At 27.8% G+C, this 19,884-nt stretch overlaps 3 protein-coding genes across 3 annotated transcripts; all 3 read left to right on the top strand.

The window, feature by feature from the left end:
* The first annotated feature begins 1,762 nt into the window (after positions 1–1,762).
* On the top strand, positions 1,763–3,763 carry LOC133824743 (peroxidase 57-like). The gene is made up of 2 exons (XM_062257719.1): positions 1,763–2,040; positions 2,803–3,763. Exons 1-2 carry the CDS (start codon positions 1,807–1,809, stop codon positions 3,607–3,609), a joined length of 1,041 nt encoding a protein of 346 aa, XP_062113703.1. The 5' UTR covers positions 1,763–1,806; the 3' UTR covers positions 3,610–3,763.
* Positions 3,764–12,205: 8,442 nt separating this feature from the next.
* LOC133824744 (peroxidase 57-like) lies at positions 12,206–13,935 on the top strand. The gene is made up of 2 exons (XM_062257720.1): positions 12,206–12,498; positions 12,950–13,935. The coding sequence occupies exons 1-2, from the start codon at positions 12,265–12,267 to the stop codon at positions 13,754–13,756; spliced, it is 1,041 nt and encodes a 346-aa protein (XP_062113704.1). The 5' UTR covers positions 12,206–12,264; the 3' UTR covers positions 13,757–13,935.
* A 4,073-nt stretch (positions 13,936–18,008) lies between these two features.
* On the top strand, positions 18,009–19,397 carry LOC133824745 (peroxidase 57-like). The gene is made up of 2 exons (XM_062257721.1): positions 18,009–18,308; positions 18,450–19,397. The coding sequence occupies exons 1-2, from the start codon at positions 18,078–18,080 to the stop codon at positions 19,254–19,256; spliced, it is 1,038 nt and encodes a 345-aa protein (XP_062113705.1). The 5' UTR covers positions 18,009–18,077; the 3' UTR covers positions 19,257–19,397.
* The last annotated feature ends 487 nt before the right edge of the window (positions 19,398–19,884 follow it).

The raw sequence follows: 19,884 nt of genomic DNA on the forward strand, positions 1-19,884 counted from the left end.
TATAAAAAAAAAAATTACTCTGTTGGTGTGTCAAAAGTTGGGCCAAATTTAGCATAAAATATAGCATGATGCATATTTTGCATTGCCATAAATGCTACACTTTTTTATTTACTTTTATGTCATTTTTATTATTTTAGTATTATTTTTATCCACAATTATTAAATGCTACTTTATTATTTTATTATTATATTTAACTTTGGCAATAAAATATAAATGAAAATTATTATTTTTTGTATATTTTCAATTAAATATCAAATTGATTATTTTACATCAAATTTTACAATTGTGCATTGAAGGATAGTGCTAAAAGTTGTATCAAATGTATCACATATTATTTTTTTTGTATTTTACATCACCTATTGAAGATGGTGTTATTGCTAATACACGTTAGTTATTAATTAGTATAAAATAAAAACACAATATTTTGGGCAATTTTGGAGGCAACAGATATTATTAAACTTATTAAGAAGAAATAATAAACAAAATACATTGGTACAGACACAACTTTCCTCACTAATTGATAAAAATCTCTCTAAAATACTCACAGAAAATTCTCTATTCTTTCAATAGATGTTGCTCCCTCTGATCTGGTCTGATACATTTCTCTTGCAAATTAAACAAACTCTATATTATTTATAGAAAGAGAGTTTACTTTAGTAGCATAATGAACCTTCACCTATTAACACTAGACAAAACATTAATTAGGTTCATTTAATTTTTAGACTTTGTCATTTCCTACTTTTGACAAATGAACACCATTTTGTCACTTGCTTTTCATAAAGCATATATCCAAGATATACCTTTCACTATAATCAAATACATATAATATGAGTCCAACAATATATAATATTTGTATTGACTTATTGCAAATAATAATATCAACAAAGACTAATGCAATGTGGGAAGCTAATCAACTTGTTAAAATTATATAAGTTATATATATATATATATCTCCTGTATACACAGCTTTAGAAATGAGATGAACTGTTTTTCAAAATTAATCAAAAAGATTCATTTTCTTTTCACCAATTACTTGACTGCATCCACATCCACATACACATGATGTATATTAATTACTTTATAATTGTGGAAATAAAGTAAAATATTAAAGAAGAAATTAACTAGGAAGCTTTCGGAAGGCATAATAATATACGCCAAATTATTAGGATCAAGATTATCTTACATATCATCACAATTTCAAATTATGTTTTTCTCTTATTTTTTTTCGTTGACTCGTCTAATATTCAAAAAATAATATTGAAAATATTTGTGAAAGCTAAATAAAATATATGTGATGCTTCTAGTACTCAAAAATAATTAAATGCATTCCACGCCATTTAAATTTGGTAATTAATTACTATATTAAAACTAATAATAATTTCCCAATTGTATAATTTTTATTTGAAAAAATTATTTTACTAATTATAAATAAATTTAAAATAACGTGACATATATTTGTTGGTTAGGCATAAATTGGAACACAATCGAAAAATTAGACATCTTCCTAATTCCTGGATATTGTTACGATCGGATAAGTATTGTATTATATAATAAATAAGTATAAATATATATATATATCCTAGTCATACTTCATATATTCACATATCCATGACTAGTATTTTTCTTTATTTCTGAACAGTACATGCTTGTGGTTGAGTAGGATAATATTCTTTATAATAGGTATAGCTAGCCATCATTGTTGACTTTTTATTTGACTTTTCACTATATATATTGATAACTTTCATTGCCAAATAATTAAACCTAACAACAGACATTACTATCTCTTCCCCTTAGTCGTTCGAAATCATGACGAAGATGATGAACAATAATAAAAGCACTACACATTCTTCTCTACTCATCGTTTTCAGCTTTCTTCTTCTTAGCCCTTGTGTTTTTGCTCAACTAACTCCTAATTTCTACAAAGTGAGCTGCCCTAATGCTGAGCAGATTGTAAAACAAGTTGTTATAGAACAATTCGCGAAAGACCCTACCATTACTGCTGGCTTACTTCGTATGCACTTCCACGATTGCTTTGTCAGAGTAAGATCATGATTCTCTCCCTCTATCTATCTATATATACATATATATATAATCCGAGAAATCGGTAAAAATAGTTTTTTTTTTTTTTTATTAGTAGTTTTCTATTCTGATTTATTTTTGATAATTTTTTTTTGCAAAACGACATTTTTCTAAAATTTAACCAGCTGTTTAAAATTTTCAACCTATTGTTTAAATTTTTTGACTATCTTTCTAAATTTTCGACTAATTGTCTAAATTATGAAATCTTATTTTACAAAAAATTATTAAAACTAAAGTGGAAAATCACTTTAAAAAATTAGTCATTTTGCCAATAGCCCATATAATATTTTGATCTATAGCTCTAGCTATATCTCACCTTCACAACACTTAAGCTTGTCTACTCTTTATTTACGTGATCCTATCCTATTATACAACGCTGAGAGATAGTCTTTATTTTCATCAGTACATTAATTAAACCATCAAAGAGTTTAACGGCCTTAATTTTGACATTGTTATGTTAAAATAATGCTCAATATAAGCGTGATTTGAAAAAGGAAAAAAAAAAAAAAAAGACTAATATCCCCATTAAAATATCGATGCATGGTTTTATTAGTATTAAGTTAAATAAGGCAAAACTTGCATTATTTCTACCGTGCACAACCAAATATTCCCTAGTTTCTGTCAAGAAAAAGAAAATTATAATCATAAATAAAATAAAGAGAGCAAAAGTCTTATATAGATAATGATTAAGTAATAGTTGTATTATTTTATCGCTATCAACAGGGTTGTGATGCATCCATACTAATCAACTCAACATCAAGCAAGTCCTCTGAGAAAACAGCCGGACCAAATCTGACCGTACGAGGGTTCGAGCTCATCGACGAGGCCAAGAGAAGACTCGAAGCTGCATGCCCTTCAAAAGTCTCATGTGCAGACATCATAACCCTAGCCACTCGGGACTCGGTCGTCCTGGCCGGCGGACCAAACTACGCCGTTCCGACTGGCAGAAGGGACGGACTTGTTTCGAATCCTAACGATGTCGACTTGCCCGGTCCAACCCAATCCGTCACTTCTGCCTTTCAAACTTTCAAAAACAAAGGGATGACTCTAGACGAAATGGTGCTTCTTCTCGGCGCACACACAGTTGGGTTCGCTCACTGCAGCTTCTTCTCTGACCGGCTTTCGAATTTTCAAGGCACAGGCAAACCTGATCCCACAATGGATCCTGCGTTGGTTACCAAGTTGAAAGGTTTATGCGCAATTGGGAGTGATCCAAAGGTGTTTTTGGATCAAAACACTAGTAATGTTTTCGATAATGAATTCTATCGTCAGATACGTAAGAACAGAGGGGTTCTGAAAATTGATCAGGAGCTTGCTTCAGATCCTTCTTCCTCAAGTTTAGTTTCCACCTTGGCTTCGAATCCGGCCCAGTTCTTTAAGAGTTTCGGAGACGCCATGACTAAGATGGGAAAAATCGATGTTCTTGTGGGAACAGCTGGGGAGATTAGGAAGAATTGTGCAGCTTTTAACCCTCGTCCCAAGACTTTTATCGATAGTGTTTTAGACATTGTCGAGAAAATTATAGAGTAATAGTGTTTTATCTATATATGTCTACTCCAAACGAGAATCTCTCCAGTAAGCTCCCGAGAGAGAGATTCGTCTAAAATCTTACCGACTGGTTTAATAGTTTGTTTATTATATATTTTATGAAGTAATAAAAGTGACTTTGGAGCTGAATTCATAATTTTTGTTGTCTAATATATTATTATATAAAATGAATTGAAAACTATGCACATGCGATTGTTTTTCAATATAAATTTATATCATTTTAGTTATCTAGCTCTACATTTCACTGAAATACGTACCATTTTCAACAAGATATTCTGAAAATGTTGAAAAGTCTTTGAATTTGTAAATGAGTTAATTAAAAAATTGTATATTTAACATAATTTTGGTAAAATATATTTTAAATGAAAGATTTATAATTATTCAAGATTAATAATGAAGAATGTGAGGCATAACTCGAAAAAATATTTCAGTGTCTGTCTACAAACAATGGTGTGAAAAATGATATGTGAATCCCTCATATTTGCCTACGCATATGTAATTAATAAAAACAAACTAAATAAAAAAAATATATTAAAATAAGTTTGAAATAAGGTATAGAAAATAATTATATTCTTAGAAAATTAAATATTGAAACAAATTTTAATATTAAAAATTTATTATTATTTTTTAAATAGATAATTTATTATTATTGATTAATTGTTTATAATTCACTCTATCTGATGGTTGAAAATGACATTATTTATTGATAGGGTAAAAGACCAAACCCCTATTGGTATGCACACATCACGTGCATGTATACTGGAATAACACGACTGTATCTCGTGGCTAACACAAGTTGATTTCTATATATAATATATATATATATATATATATATATACTATATAAAAATAAGGTGCAAATTATTGTTAGGTGTAAAGTTATAAATATATTTATTCAAATATTGATTTATTTTTATTATTTTTTTAATTTTTATATAAATTTTAAATGAAGAAATAATATCATAAAGATGAATAAAAAAAATTAATATAATGTATGACATAAATATATTAAAAAATTAAGAGAAAATATTATTTATAATTTTAGCACTATAGTTTTGGCGTGTAATTTTTGTCCTTTGTACTATTTTACTTTGTTGTAGTGCGATACAACCGGAATATGATTCTCTTGTAGAAATTAAGTTCTTTAATGGTATTCTCATTATGGCTGGAGGACAAAAGGAAAAGAACCCTTAATTATTATTATTATATATTCACTTAAAATTACAGTTAGCATAACTTTTATATTCTTCATTAGATCCATCATAAAATTTGATAATAATCCATATCAAGTTAGGTACATACTACATTATTAAATTATAGATTTTTCAAGGTGTATAATATTAAGTATACTTTTTTGTTTGTATGTACAGTAATGGAAGTTATTGCCGCAAAATGTGCATTTATTAAATTAATGTGGAATTATTATTTATATAAATATATATTTATACAAGATTACGATTTTAATTTTAAATCTGGTCGAACCTTCTTGTTTATTATAAAATAATAGCTAGCTTGTGGATATTTTTCGTTAAATGATAATGTTGTTTAATGATAAGGAAAATGCATATTTATTGCTACACATTAATTATAACAAGTATATACTTTGTTGTGCAAACGCATATGCTTAAATATACCAGTTTAGTAATATCAAATCAATAAAATAAAAATCAGATAATATTAAAATTAATAAGAAGAAATAAACATAATACACACTAATACAGATGCAAATTTCCTCACTAATAATATCTCTCTCAAAGTGTTTCTCTTGCAAATTAAACAAACTCTATATTTATGGAAAGAGAGTTTACTTTTAGTAGCCATAATGAATCTTCACCATATTATTAACACTTCAAAAACTAGACAAATCATTAAGTTCATTTTTCAGACTTTGTCATTTCCTACTTTGACAAATTAACACCACTCTGTCTCTTTTCATAAAGCATATCCAATATATCTTTCACTATAATCCAATATATAATATGAGTCCAACAATATATAATATTTGTATTGACTTATTATTGCAAATATAATAAGCAAAGACTAATGTAATGAGGGAAGCCAATCAACTTGTTAAAATTATAATTTATCCTGTATTTATATAGGGAAATTTTATAATAAGAGCGTCACTTTTGTCTCTATCGGTAGGGGCGACTCTGTTTTTTTCACGTGGAGAAATTATAATTCAATTTTTTTTATGTAATGATGTACTCTGTAGTTATAGTAGACATCCTATTAATTTTCAAGAAATTTCAAATAATTTATAGTGCCAAGAAATAGAGTTCAAAATAGTAAGTTGCACATGGATAAAAAAAAACAGACACGCGTACTGACGATTTGAACTATGTTTTTGTCATTATAAATTATTTAGAATTTCTCGAAAACTGAGGGATGTCTGCTATAACTACAATGCACATCATTATATAAAAAAATTGGGTTATAATCCTCTACATGTTGAAAATAGAGATGCCCCTACCGGTAGGGGCAAAAGTAGTTCTCTTACTATAGAATTCTCATATATATATATATATGAATTTTCTTAGTTATGAGCATCACTTTTGCCCCTATCGTAGGAGTATTTTCTATTTTTGACACTTTGAGAAATTGTAACCCATTTTTTTTAATGGTAGTGTACATTATAGTTATAACATACATCTCGCCAACTTTCGCCAAAAATTAGTCACGCGTACAACAATCTATTTTGAACTTAGTTTTCAGCACTGTAAATTATTTGTAATTTTCTGAAAATTTGCAGGATGCTCTAAAAAACTACAAAATATATGGAAAAAAATAATCATCCTGAAAACTGTTCACATGTTGGGAATACACAAGAGCCCCACCGGTGGAGCTCTTTTTGAAGCCCCTATAATTAATAGAATCTCCCTATATATTTATATCTCTTGTATATAAAATGTGTGTAGATAACGAAAATTCTTTGTTTTGACGGTTTGTTTTGATAACTTTAATGGAATATTCTAAATATTTAATAGAAATATACCTTTAAGACTAATTAAAAAATAGATATTTATTAATTGTATTAATATAAATTCAAATATTATAAAATATTACTATTATAATATTTAATATAAGGCTACATATTTAATAATTATATTAATATGAATTGAAATTTGAATACAAATATTATAAAATAGGACAATTTTTCTATAGAGGCTTAACTTTAAGCCCAACTGGTAGGACTCTCAGTGATTCTCGACCCGTGAACAATTTTTGGTACGATTTTTTTTTATGACCGTGTATATCGTATCTATTTAGAGCATCCTGCAAATTTTCAGAAAATTCTGAATAGTTAACAGAATCGAAAACTAGGTTCAAACATGTTGTTTTCCACTCGTATAAAAAAAATAGTCACGTGTGCAACAAATTGTTTTTAAACTAGTTTTCGGCATTATAAATTATTCGGATTTTTCTGAAAATTTACAGGATACTCTAAATAACTACAATATACACAGTCATAAAAAAAATCACGCCAAAAATTATTTACGGATTGAGAACACAAAAGAACCCAACCGATAAAGTTTTTTTGAAATTCCTACCATATAAATTTCCAATAATAATAATAATAATATCTTCTTATCTTCTTATTACAATTATGACAACTTTTGGAATATCACTGAATGCTTTGTCTATCCCAATTAATTTAGAATTTTTTTTCCAGTTGGGTTAATTTATTGCTCTCCATTAACGTTTTTTTTTTTTTTTGCACATGTAAAAGTCTTTGATCACTAATAACAAATGGTAGTGTGCAGGTACAGATTTTGAGATTCAGCACACTTGCATAAATATGTAATATGTAAAAATATACGAGTTTTTTCTTTTCTTTTCTCAATTATAAAAATTGTACTCGATATTACAGAATAATATGTAATTAATGTGATCCTATAAAAAAATATTATAGTAGCTAAAAGTAAATATATATGATCATGTATAATATTTGGTAATTATGACATTGATGTGAGTTAAAAAATTTGAAACTATAATCATAATATATAATATCATAAACTGATTTTTTATTTAAAAGTTTTAGGTATATATATTTATTGGTTGGACTTGAATTAAAATACCAAAATTAGAATTCTTTTTTATTCTCGTATAGAGTAAATGACGGTTAAAATAATTAATATTTTTAAAATATTATAATTTTATACTTAATTTTTTTTTGCGATAAATATACTTAATATTTTTAAAATATTGTATTTTTATACTCAAAATTTTTTTCGACAGTAAATATACTCAATGTCTGTAAAATATTACACTTTTACCAAAAAAAAATTATGTATAAATATATAACATTTTGAAGAAAGAAATTATATTTGCAAAAAAAAAAATTAGATATAAAAGTATAACATTCAAAAAAACATGTGGAACTTTATTCTAGTCATACTTCTCATTCACATATCCATGACTAATTTTATTCTTTTATTATGGACACCGACAAATGAATAAGGATGATCACTTGCGTGTGCTTGAGTAGGATATTCTTTATAATAGCTAGCCATTATTGTTTGACTATTTATATGACTTTTCACGTGCGTGATCCCACGGATGTTCTTTTGTCCTAAAACTTTCACTTTATATTCACATCATTTTATAACTATTTTGTTTTTATTATTTTGAGAAATAATAGATTAGTGAAAGAAAAATATAAGGTTTTAATTATATTTTAAATTAAAAATTATTTTCTATTCCTTATTTAAGTTTTAATGAATAAAAAATTATTTAAGATTTTAAAATGAATCAAAATAATTAAAATTTATATTTTTTTCACTTTTTAAAAAAAAAAACATATATTTTAAATTGATGAAAAAATATGTTTTTATTAAATTTAATAAAATATTTATTAATTTTTAATTTAAAATAATTATTTTGAGGAATAATAAGAAAGAAAAAATAATTTAAAATTTCAAAAATAATTAAAAACCAATATTTTTCCAAAACATTCTTATTATTACTCAAAATAATAAAAAAAATATGTAGTATAGTGCAATATTTTAAAAATATTGAGTATATTTACCGCAAAAAAATTGTTATAAAAGTGCAACATTTTGAAGACATTGAATATATTTACCGTTAAAATAAAAATTAGGTAACTAAAAAAAAGATTAGGTGATATTTTTTTTAAAAGAGTCATTCATAATACTTTAATATAAAAATTTAAAATATGTGATGAGAAATTATTATGTCTTGTTTTTTACTTGTTATTTTTAAAAATTTATTTATCTTATTTAAATGACTTTAATACTTTTATTTATTTGTTAAGTTATTTTTACTTTATTCAGATAACTTTAAAATTAATGTTGTTATAAAATAATAAAAAAAATTAAATATAACAGAAAAACAATAATTTCTGTTAAGCTCGTATTTATAATATATAAAAATATAAATCAAGATTGTGATTTTAATATTTAATCTATTAGCTGAATACGAGCTTCTTGTTAATTTAATATAAATAATAGTTTTTGTCGAGCACTTGGTTGATTAATAATGCTGTTTAATTTCTTTCATATGAAGTACAACTGGGAATCTCATTTATATCTTTAGATTAATGATAACACAGACCCGTAAAATATGGAAATTGCATATATACTTATTGCTACACATTATATATATACCTTTCACTATAATCCAATATATAATATATACGTTCACCAAAATATATAATATTTTTATTGACATATATATATTTATATATATAAACAAAGACTAGTCCACGTTGTTGTAATGTGGGGAGCCTATCAAGTTGTTAAAATTATAATTTATCCTGTATTAATTTCTTTATATAAATTTTTTTTTTTTTTTGTGAATAAGAATCATTATATTGCTAAAAAATAAGTCATGTACAATATAAATCTTCCCTACTTCTATAGTACTTACAATCCACAACTAACTTTACAAATTTTGGTACCATTCCTTATCTCTATTTGGTTTCTCTTTATACATTACAGAAAATCTCAGCTTTAATTCTCTCCTAATAACTTCCATTGTATGATTAACATGCCACAACTTTGAGGACCATAGAACCTGATTCCTGACTCTCCAAATATGATACACTAAAGCTGATACAGCAGCTATATAGCAACCTCTCCTAAATTTGGTGATGTGTTTGGCTTTGGATATCCAACTCAGTAATGCAATATAATCCCCTGTTTGAGCTCTGCAACCGATCCATTCTTTTAGTTTCACTAGACAGATTTTGTTGTAATCACATTGGAAAAATAAATGTGAGATCTCTTCATTATGCATTCCACACAGTACGCATAGTTTATCCACTACCTGACCATGACTACTAAGAAAAGTTCTGGTTTTCAACTTCTGATGTATCGTCAACCATAGGATGAACCTGTATTTTGGTATATTGCATCTCTCCCAAACAAATTTACTCCATTGAACCTTAGCTTGTTGATCATACAGCAATGTATGCCCCAAGTGTATTCCATACTTCACTGTTCTGAACACTGCTTCAGCCATTCTTGCTTGAAAAAGTTTATATATATAAATTTTGTCCTTTTCTAAATAAATAAAAAAACTGATTTATGTACATTAACATAAATAAATATCTTTTCTACATAATAAATGTGTGAATAATGAAAATTTTTAGTTTTAACCATTTTTTTTTTAATTTTAACAAAATATTATTATATTTAACAGTAAATTATGAACATGATTTAAACTTAAATTAAATTAAATAAATAAATAATTAATTAAATAAATTAAAATATGATATTTTTGAAATATTTTACAATATTAATTATTTAAAAATAATAAAACCATATGTTTTGTAAATTAAATAAAATTTAATTAAACTTCATATATTAGAATAATATCATATTAAACATATAACATAATATAATTTACTATCAACCAAAAATAAACTTAAAAAAAACTAGCAGCAAACTTAAATTTAAAATTCAACTATAATATTAGTATTATATTAAAACATTTATAATATTTGTATTGTACTGTGGGGAGCCTATCAACTTGTTAAAATTATAATTTATCCTGTATTAATTTCTTTATATATATTTTGTCCTTTTCTAAATAAATAAAAAGCTGCCTTTTATATATCTATAAATATATATATATATTTATATATATATTTATACACGCTTTTGGGAGAATGAACTTTTTTTTTCTTTCTCAAAATCAATCAAAAAGAATTATTTTCTTTCCGGCCACCAATTACTTCACATCCACATGATGTAAATTACTTAATAATTGTCGACATAAAGTAAAGGAGAAGTGAATTGCCTTTTAAAAGTTGGTAGCCAATATACGCAGTATTAGGATCAATATTATCTTACATATCATCATCCAATTTTCAAATTCAAATTATGTCCTTATTATAACACATTTTCTTTTAAAAAAACAAAATGTCATTATTATAATTTTGACATTTGGTGTGTTCGGTAACATTCAGGGCAAAAAGTTACCAAACTCAGCTATAATATGCACACATAATTAATTATTTCGACCATGTGATTTGAAAAAATATATATGTTGTAAAATAATTTAAATAGATATTTAAATTTAATTTTGATTAAAAAGAAATTAAATATGACATTATATTTGTTAGGAAAAATAATTGTGTTTTTGTTTTGAATTGTTAGTTTGGTAAATTATTTGTAATTTTAGTTAAAAATTTGACCAAAATCAAATTTAGGGGTTTATTTTGAATTATTTTACAAAATACAAAATTCAAAAATTAATTTGTCAAAACATAAAGTCCAAATATGTAACAGGACAAAACTAAGAGTACAAACAAATGATATGCCAAAACAAACTTGGTCAAAAATATTAATAGGCAAAACTAAATGCATGTGTAAAAAACATTGTATATAATATTACGTACTTTTTTTTTCAATAATAAGACTTAATTACGTTGAGAGTTTATGATATTATAATTATATTACGTATATGCTCATTTTCTTTTTTACTTACAAATTACCAAATATATAAGGTAATTAAAAGTAATAATTTCTTGAATTGGTAGGCGTTAAATTAAGTTGATTGAATTCTATTTTTTGGGACCCATTTCATGTCTAACCGATTTCACTTGAATTTGACCATTATCTTAATTTCATAATTATCAAATTAAATGATGTGTCATGTATTTATTAGTTAAACATTAATTAATCTAAAGCAAAACTTAAATTGAGAATCTTGATTCCTTACTATCTGGATGTTGTTATCTGATAAGACGCATATGATCAATGTAATATACAAATAACTATCCTAGTCACACTTCACATATCCATGATTAATTTTTTTAATTATATGTGAACACCAACTAATTAATTAATAAGTAGGATCACATGCTTGAGTAGCATAATATTCTCATATATATCCATTGTTAATTGTTTCTTCGACTTTTTCACGTGACCCCACTGTTTTCTGTCCTAAAATTCATAGATCCACATATCGATCCATGACTAAATTTTCTCTTCATTTCTGAACACATGCTTGTGGTCGAGTAGGATAATATTCTTTATAATAGCTATAGCTAGCCATCATTGTTGACTTTTTATTTGACTTTTCACTATATATATTCATAACATTCATTGCCAAAAATAATAAAACCCAACAAGAGACATTATTATCTCTTCCCCTTAGTTGTTCGAAATCATGACGAAGATGATGAACAATAATAAAAGCACTACACATTCTTCTCTACTCATCCTTTTCAGCTTTCTTCTTCTTAGCCCTTGTGTTTTTGCTCAACTAACTCCTAATTTCTACAAAGTGAGCTGCCCTAATGCTGAGAAGATTGTAAAACAAGTTGTCAAAGAAGAATTCGCAAAAGACCCTACAATTACTGCTGGCTTACTTCGTATGCACTTCCACGACTGCTTTGTCAGAGTAAGATCACTCTCTCTCTTACACACACACACAATGTGTATATATATATTCTATAACAATAGCTTTCTTATGGTTAAATGTTCAATTTAAGCTGTTATATTTATTGTCATCAAAGGGTAACTTTAGACATTGTTATGGTTAAATGTTTCAGTCCATTATAATATCGATGCATGGTAATTCTATTACTATTAAATTATAAGGCGCACAGTGTGCATTATTTCTACTGTACAATCAAATATATTTATGGTTTCTGTCTGGAAAGAGAAAATTATAATCATATATAAATAAAAAAGAGAGAAAAGAAAGTGAGTCTTTCGATTTGAATTAGTAACACTCTTTGTCTGTGTTACAGTTATTATTATTGTATATGTTTTCTTACTGATCAGATCGTACAATTAGTAATAATATTTTATACATTTCTCATATTTTTTTTTCTTATCATTATCAACAGGGCTGTGATGCATCCATCTTAATCAACTCAACATCGAACAAGCCCTCAGAAAAAACAGCAGGGCCAAATCTGACCGTACGAGGGTACGAGCTCATCGACGAGGCCAAGAGAAGGCTCGAAGCAGCATGCCCTTCAAAAGTCTCATGTGCAGACATCATAACCCTAGCCACTCGGGACTCAGTCATCCTCGCCGGCGGACCAAACTACGCCGTTCCGACTGGCAGAAGGGACGGACTTGTCTCGAACCCTGACGAAGTCGACTTGCCCGGTCCAAGCCAATCTGTCACCTCCGCCTCTGAAACTTTTATAGCCAAAGGGATGACCCTCAACGAAATGGTGGTTCTTCTGGGCGCACACACAGTTGGATTTGCTCATTGCAACTTCTTCTCCAACCGGCTTTCGAATTTTCAAGGCACAGGTCAACCCGATCCCGCCATGGATCCTGTGTTGGTTACCAAGCTGAAAACATTATGCGCAGCTGGGAGTAATCCAAAGGTGTTTCTGGATCAAAACACTAGTAATGTTTTCGATAATGAGTTCTACCGTCAGATTCGTTTGAAGAGAGGGGTTCTGAAAATTGATCAGGAGCTTGCTTCGGATGCTGCCTCCTCACGTTTAGTTTCCACTTTGGCTTCGAATCCAGTCCAATTCTCTCGGAGTTTCGGAAATGCTATGACCAAGATGGGAAGAATCGGAGCTCTTGTGGGAAAAGCTGGTGAGATTAGGAAGAATTGTGCAGCTTTTAACCCTCGTCCCAAGATTTATATCAGTAGTATTTTAGGCGATGTCGAGAAAATTACAGAGTAAGTTTTGAAGAAATATTACTACTACGTTGATCTGTGTCTTCTCGAAGATATATTTAGTAAGAGAATCTCCTCCAGTAAGCTCCCAAAGGCGTGATTCCTCTAAGAACTTAAGATTGGTTTAGTAGTTTGTTTACTATATATTTTATGCATAATAAAGTGTGATTGGAGCTAAATTCTTAATTTTTGTTGTCTAATATAAAATGACTTACTTAACACTAACAACGAAAGGTAGAGAATTGAATAATATGATGAATTAATTACATTGCATATAAAAGTATACATTATATGCAACTGTTTTTCAACATAAATAAACTAGAGATACATCATTTTAGTTATCGCTCGATATCGATTTCACTCATTAAATACATCTATTTATCTACATTTTGCAAAGTCTCTGAATTTTGCAAATAAGTTAAAAATTGTATCTTTAACATAATCTTGGTCAAAATTTTTTTACTACATGAGAGTCTACATTCTCTAACGAATCTTACTGAGACTACTATGATTTCTAATCTATTAAATTATTAAGTTAATAAGATTACATTACATTTTAAAAATGTAATTAAATGAAAAAAATATACTCGATAACATCTAGATAATATTATTATTGACAATATATAACACCAAAACAATAACATTATAATAGTCTATTCAATAAAATATAAAAAATATAATCAAATGGCGAGACTTTTAATAACAGGCCGACTTAACACTTGCTAAAGTGTTATAAACTGCATTTGATTACACTTTTTGAGAGTTATCGTAAATATTTTTTCTTGTCCACAGTGAGTATTCTTTTTTCTCTATTCTGCCTCCTATTACACTTCTCAGATTTTGATTACATTACTCAAATGAGATACACTGCTATATATAGTTGTTGACGCTATTTTTCGTCAACTTAGAACAGAAGAACACTAAACACAAAATTAAAAAAATTAATAAAAAACACACGATATATTACGAGGTTCACCAGTTAAAATCTGCCTAGTCCACGAGTCAATATTATTGAATTGTGGAATCCTCTCAAAGCTTTTAGAAAGCAATTTTAGCAGAGTATTCCCAGTACCAAATTCAGCATATCTACAAATAAATTTATCCAATCTATTTATAGACTGGTTTACAAAATATCTTCCCTCTTATTTCAGGAAGTTATAATTCAAATTTCAAATAAATACTAATAAATGCTTTAATTACATAATATCCCATGATAATTACCAGATTACAACGAATCCCCAAGAAATAGAGATTTTCAAACAGTAACCGTATTTAAACTAGATTATCAACCTTGCGATTACCAATCTCGAACATATAACTTACACACTTTCGAGGTCGACAAACACCACGAGCTCACCATTTTGATTAGCCTCGTCCTTAGCAAGTAACTTTACCGAGATCATCTCTTTCGAGCTCACAATGCTTAGGCTCGAACCTTCCCGACTGATACTCATTCACCAATAAGAACAAATCATGAATTTATACAAGTGTTGAACCCTTGTAGTTGTAGATTCAAGCTTGATTTGTAACCTGAAAACATCTTCGAGACCACACGTAGTTTCGAGCTTATCAATTCCATCGTTGTCGTCTTAATACCGAGCGAGACTATCAAACCCAATCCACATAAACGCCGATGACGTGGCACACTTGCTTATTTCGAGCTTACATTTTACGAGCCTATCTTTCGAGATTATAATTTCTATTCTCGAAATTTGGGTGTAATAACAATAGGCAACTAACAAAGCTAGGAGTACAAAAGTAACTAACTAAACTGATTTAAACTAACTTGAAAGCTAGAACAAAATAGCTGTTAAAATAAGGTGTTTTCTATAGATTCACACCACAAATAACTTAGTAATAATTAAAAACGGAATTTCATTATTCAATTATTTTATATTTTAAAATATTATAAATCATTAGTGGAGTAAAGATGTTATTCATTAATTTGCGAGTGTGTAAAAATAAGTGAAATGTAGAGTGTGTATAAATTTTTCTCGAAGATTATTATGTGGCATCATATGATGTCCAATACTATAAAATGTGGCAAACTATAATTAGTTTAAAATTTAAATATGTAGGGTCAAAAATTACTTAAATCATATTTTATTGCGTTATGTACTATTAGATACCTTAATGCACCAAATAAAAAACAATTTTAATTATTAGTATATACGCTATTGTGCACAAAAGCTTAAAAAGAAATATTAAAGATAATGCAGAGATACAACTTTCCTCACTAATAATAATATCTCTCTCAAAGTGTTTCTCAAACAGTCACAAAAAACTCTCTCTATTCTTTCAACAGATCATGTTGCTCACTCTGTTCTGGTCAAATATATTTCTCGTGCAAACAAAATATCCATTATCTTCGGTTGAACCTTCACCTATTAACACCTCTCCAAGAACTAGACAAAACATTAGATTCATTTTTCAAACTTTGTCATCTTCTAATTTTGACAAAGTAACACCACTAATGGTTGTGTCTTGCTTTTCATAAAGCAAAACCATTAATTGAACAAACATTATCCAACATATCTTTCACTAGTAAAATAGTAATATATAATAAAAAAAAGAGTAATATTCCACAATGTAAACATGAGGGAAGCCTGTCAACTTGTTAAAATTATAATTTATTCTTCATTTATTTCTAATATATATTTTGTCGTTAAAAAATATTATATAATATAATTATATACTTCTGTTTTCCACACGCCTTTGGGAGAATGGGCTATTTTTCAAAATTATTCAAAAGAATCACTTTCTTTTCACCGATTATTTCACATGCACATATATGTATTGTGTATTACTTTAATGATAGTGGACATAAAATGAAATAATAAAGAAGAAATTAACTAGCTTTATGTCCTTATCATAACTTCTTTTCTTTTAAAAAATAAAATAAATCTATGTCCTTGTTGTAATTATGAAAACACTTTTTTGGTCTATCACTGAATGTACCAATGAACTTTAAATTACTTTTTCTTTTCCAATCGGGTTAATATTATTATTAGGCACTTTAAAATATCTTAACACTATGAGATAATGTCTTATAAGTATTTAGTACTTTCGTGTATTATTTATTAAATCAAAATATATGAAAACTAATATTAAATTACACTAATAACAATATAATATTATTATGTAATATTGGACTCCAATATCCTTTAACAATTCTCATAAATTAAAGTCAATTTTGCACATGTAAAAGTCTTTGATCGATAAATAAAAGCAGTGTCCTGAATAGAACATTAATATGCAATATTTTAGTATTAATACGCACAAAAATTACACATAATATTTATACATAATATTAATAATATTAATGTATAATTAATCTCAACTACAAAGACCACTAAAAATATTAATGGCTAATAATACACTTTATTATGTGTAAATATATTATATATGTATATATAACACTACTTTTTTTCCTTCCTTTTTTCTTATTTAAAAAGATTCAGATTAATTAAGAGTTTATGATATTAAAATTATATTACTGTATATGTAAAAGTATAAATAGGTAAACTCACATCAATGTCAGAAAAACTTTCTACAAATGACCAAATATAAAGTTGATTTATTACATATTAATTTCTTGAATCGGATAAGTATGAATTATATAAGATTAATGATATATGCATCTAAAATATGCACCTAAATATTACACACAGGTGTTACTATTTTTTAAAACAGTGGATCCTAGTTTTAATAAATGTGATTGGCTAGACCAAACTGTCATATCACTGTATATAATATTTGAGTGTATATTTTAAGTACACATATTATTACTCATTATATAAATAATTATGGTTGCTTCTATCTATTATTTTTTCTCATTATGCTCCCTTTTGCTTACATGCTTATAAATTTTAAGAAATTCTTTCAACATCCATTGAAAAAAAAAGTTAATATAAAGTTGTCCATTAGTAAATAATTTATTTATTTTTACCTTTAAAATATATATTTTTAAAATTAAAATATCTTTTACTCTAAATTAAAAAAATAATAATATTTAAAAAAAAAAACTTATAATTTTTATTTTTTTTAACTCAAAATAAGAACACATTATAAACATAAAAATTATATCATTAGAAATTAATTAAAATCAAATTTTCAATTTTCATTATATCAATTTTTTAAATAAATAAATTAAAATATAGATAAGTGATATATTAAATATTTTTATTTTGGCAGCAAGTGACACCCTACTGCTGTTTGTGCTAAAATCTTTCACTATAAAACTATAAATATATATTTATGAGCTCACAACATTGATAGCCAAACAAAAAAATCTAACATTTGCCTCTTCCCCTTAATTCTTCAAAACCATGAGGAAGACGATGAAAAATAATAAGAGCACACATTCTTCTCTTGTGATCCTTTTGAGTTTTCTTCTTCTGAGTCCTTGTGTTTTTGGTCAACTAACTCCTAATTTCTACAAAGTGAGCTGCCCGAATGCTGAGAAGATTATAAAACAAGTTGTCAAAGAAGAATTCGCAAAAGACCCGACCATTACTGCTGGCTTACTTCGTATGCACTTCCACGATTGCTTTGTTAGAGTAAGAACATGATGATTCTTTCTCTCTAAATTTAAGAAGATAAGAAAGCAATTCTTCTGATTCAAACATTTACTTTACATAAGTGTTATGCTTAATTAGTAATATATTTTTCATATTCTTTTTGTCATTATATATCAACAGGGTTGTGATGCATCCATACTAATCAACTCCACCTCGAACAATCCCTCAGAAAAAACAGCAGGACCAAATCTGACCGTACGAGGGTACGAGCTCATCGACGAGGCCAAGAGAAGGCTCGAAGCAGCATGCCCTTCAAAAGTCTCATGTGCAGACATCATAACCCTAGCCACTCGGGACTCAGTCATCCTCGCCGGCGGACCAAACTACGCCGTTCCGACTGGCAGAAGGGACGGACTTGTCTCGAACCCTGACGAAGTCAACTTGCCCGGTCCAAGCCAATCCGTCACCTCCGCCTCTGAAGCTTTTATAGCCAAAGGGATGACCCTCAACGAAATGGTGGTTCTTCTGGGCGCACACACAGTTGGATTTGCTCATTGCAACTTCTTCTCCAACCGGCTTTCGAATTTTCAAGGCACAGGTCAACCCGATCCCACTATGGATCCTGCTTTGGTTACCAAGCTGAAAACATTATGCGCAGTTGGAAGTAATCCAAAGGTGTTTTTGGATCAAAACACTAGTAATGTTTTCGATAATGAGTTCTATCGTCAGATACGTCTAAAGAGAGGGGTTCTGAAGATTGATCAAGAGCTTGCTCTGGATGCTGCCTCCTCTGGTTTGGTTTCCACTTTGGCTTCGAATCCGGTCCAATTCTCTCGGAGTTTCGGAAACGCTATGACCAAGATGGGAAGAATAGAAGTTCTTGTGGGAAAAGCTGGTGAGATCAGGAAGAATTGTGCAGCATTTAACCCTCGTCCCAAGATTTATATCAGTAGTTTTTCAGACAATGATGAAAAAATTATAAAGTAGTTTTCAACAAATAGTACTAGGTTGGTCTATGTCTACTCCAAGATCAATTTAGCAAGAGAATCTCCTCCATCAGCTCCCTAAAGAGAGATTCCTTTATAAACTTATGATGACTGGTTTAATAAAAGTGTTATTGGAGATGAATTCTCAATTTTTGTTATATAAATTATTCTATAGTTATTACTATTGATAATATTAGCATAATATTATAGTTGAGTTTGCTATTTATTATCACAATATATATATATGATTATGTTTAATTATCATTTTTAATAAACAATATAACATGCGTATTTTCTAATAAGTGATCATACCAGAATATATACTCAATATCGAACTCATATATATATATATTTATATCTTCTCTATTAAAGACATTATTGATGAATTCTTCAAAATCTTATTGTCTAGAGATACAAGACGAAGGTAATTACTACTCTCAAGTCATTAGAGAAAAAATATTTATAACATTCCTCCAATATTCTAACATTCTCTCCTAAACCAATCCTAAAAGTAATGATATCCTTTCAAAATATCATGGCATCCCAATTGAATATTCCATCGCCAACCAAAAGATGGTGAGGACCACAATCTAAAGCATCAAGAATTAATATCGACAAACTTTATTTAA

Source organism: Humulus lupulus, chromosome 3 (assembly GCF_963169125.1).
Source record: "Humulus lupulus chromosome 3, drHumLupu1.1, whole genome shotgun sequence".
In the NCBI taxonomy this organism is placed as follows: domain Eukaryota; kingdom Viridiplantae; phylum Streptophyta; class Magnoliopsida; order Rosales; family Cannabaceae; genus Humulus; species Humulus lupulus.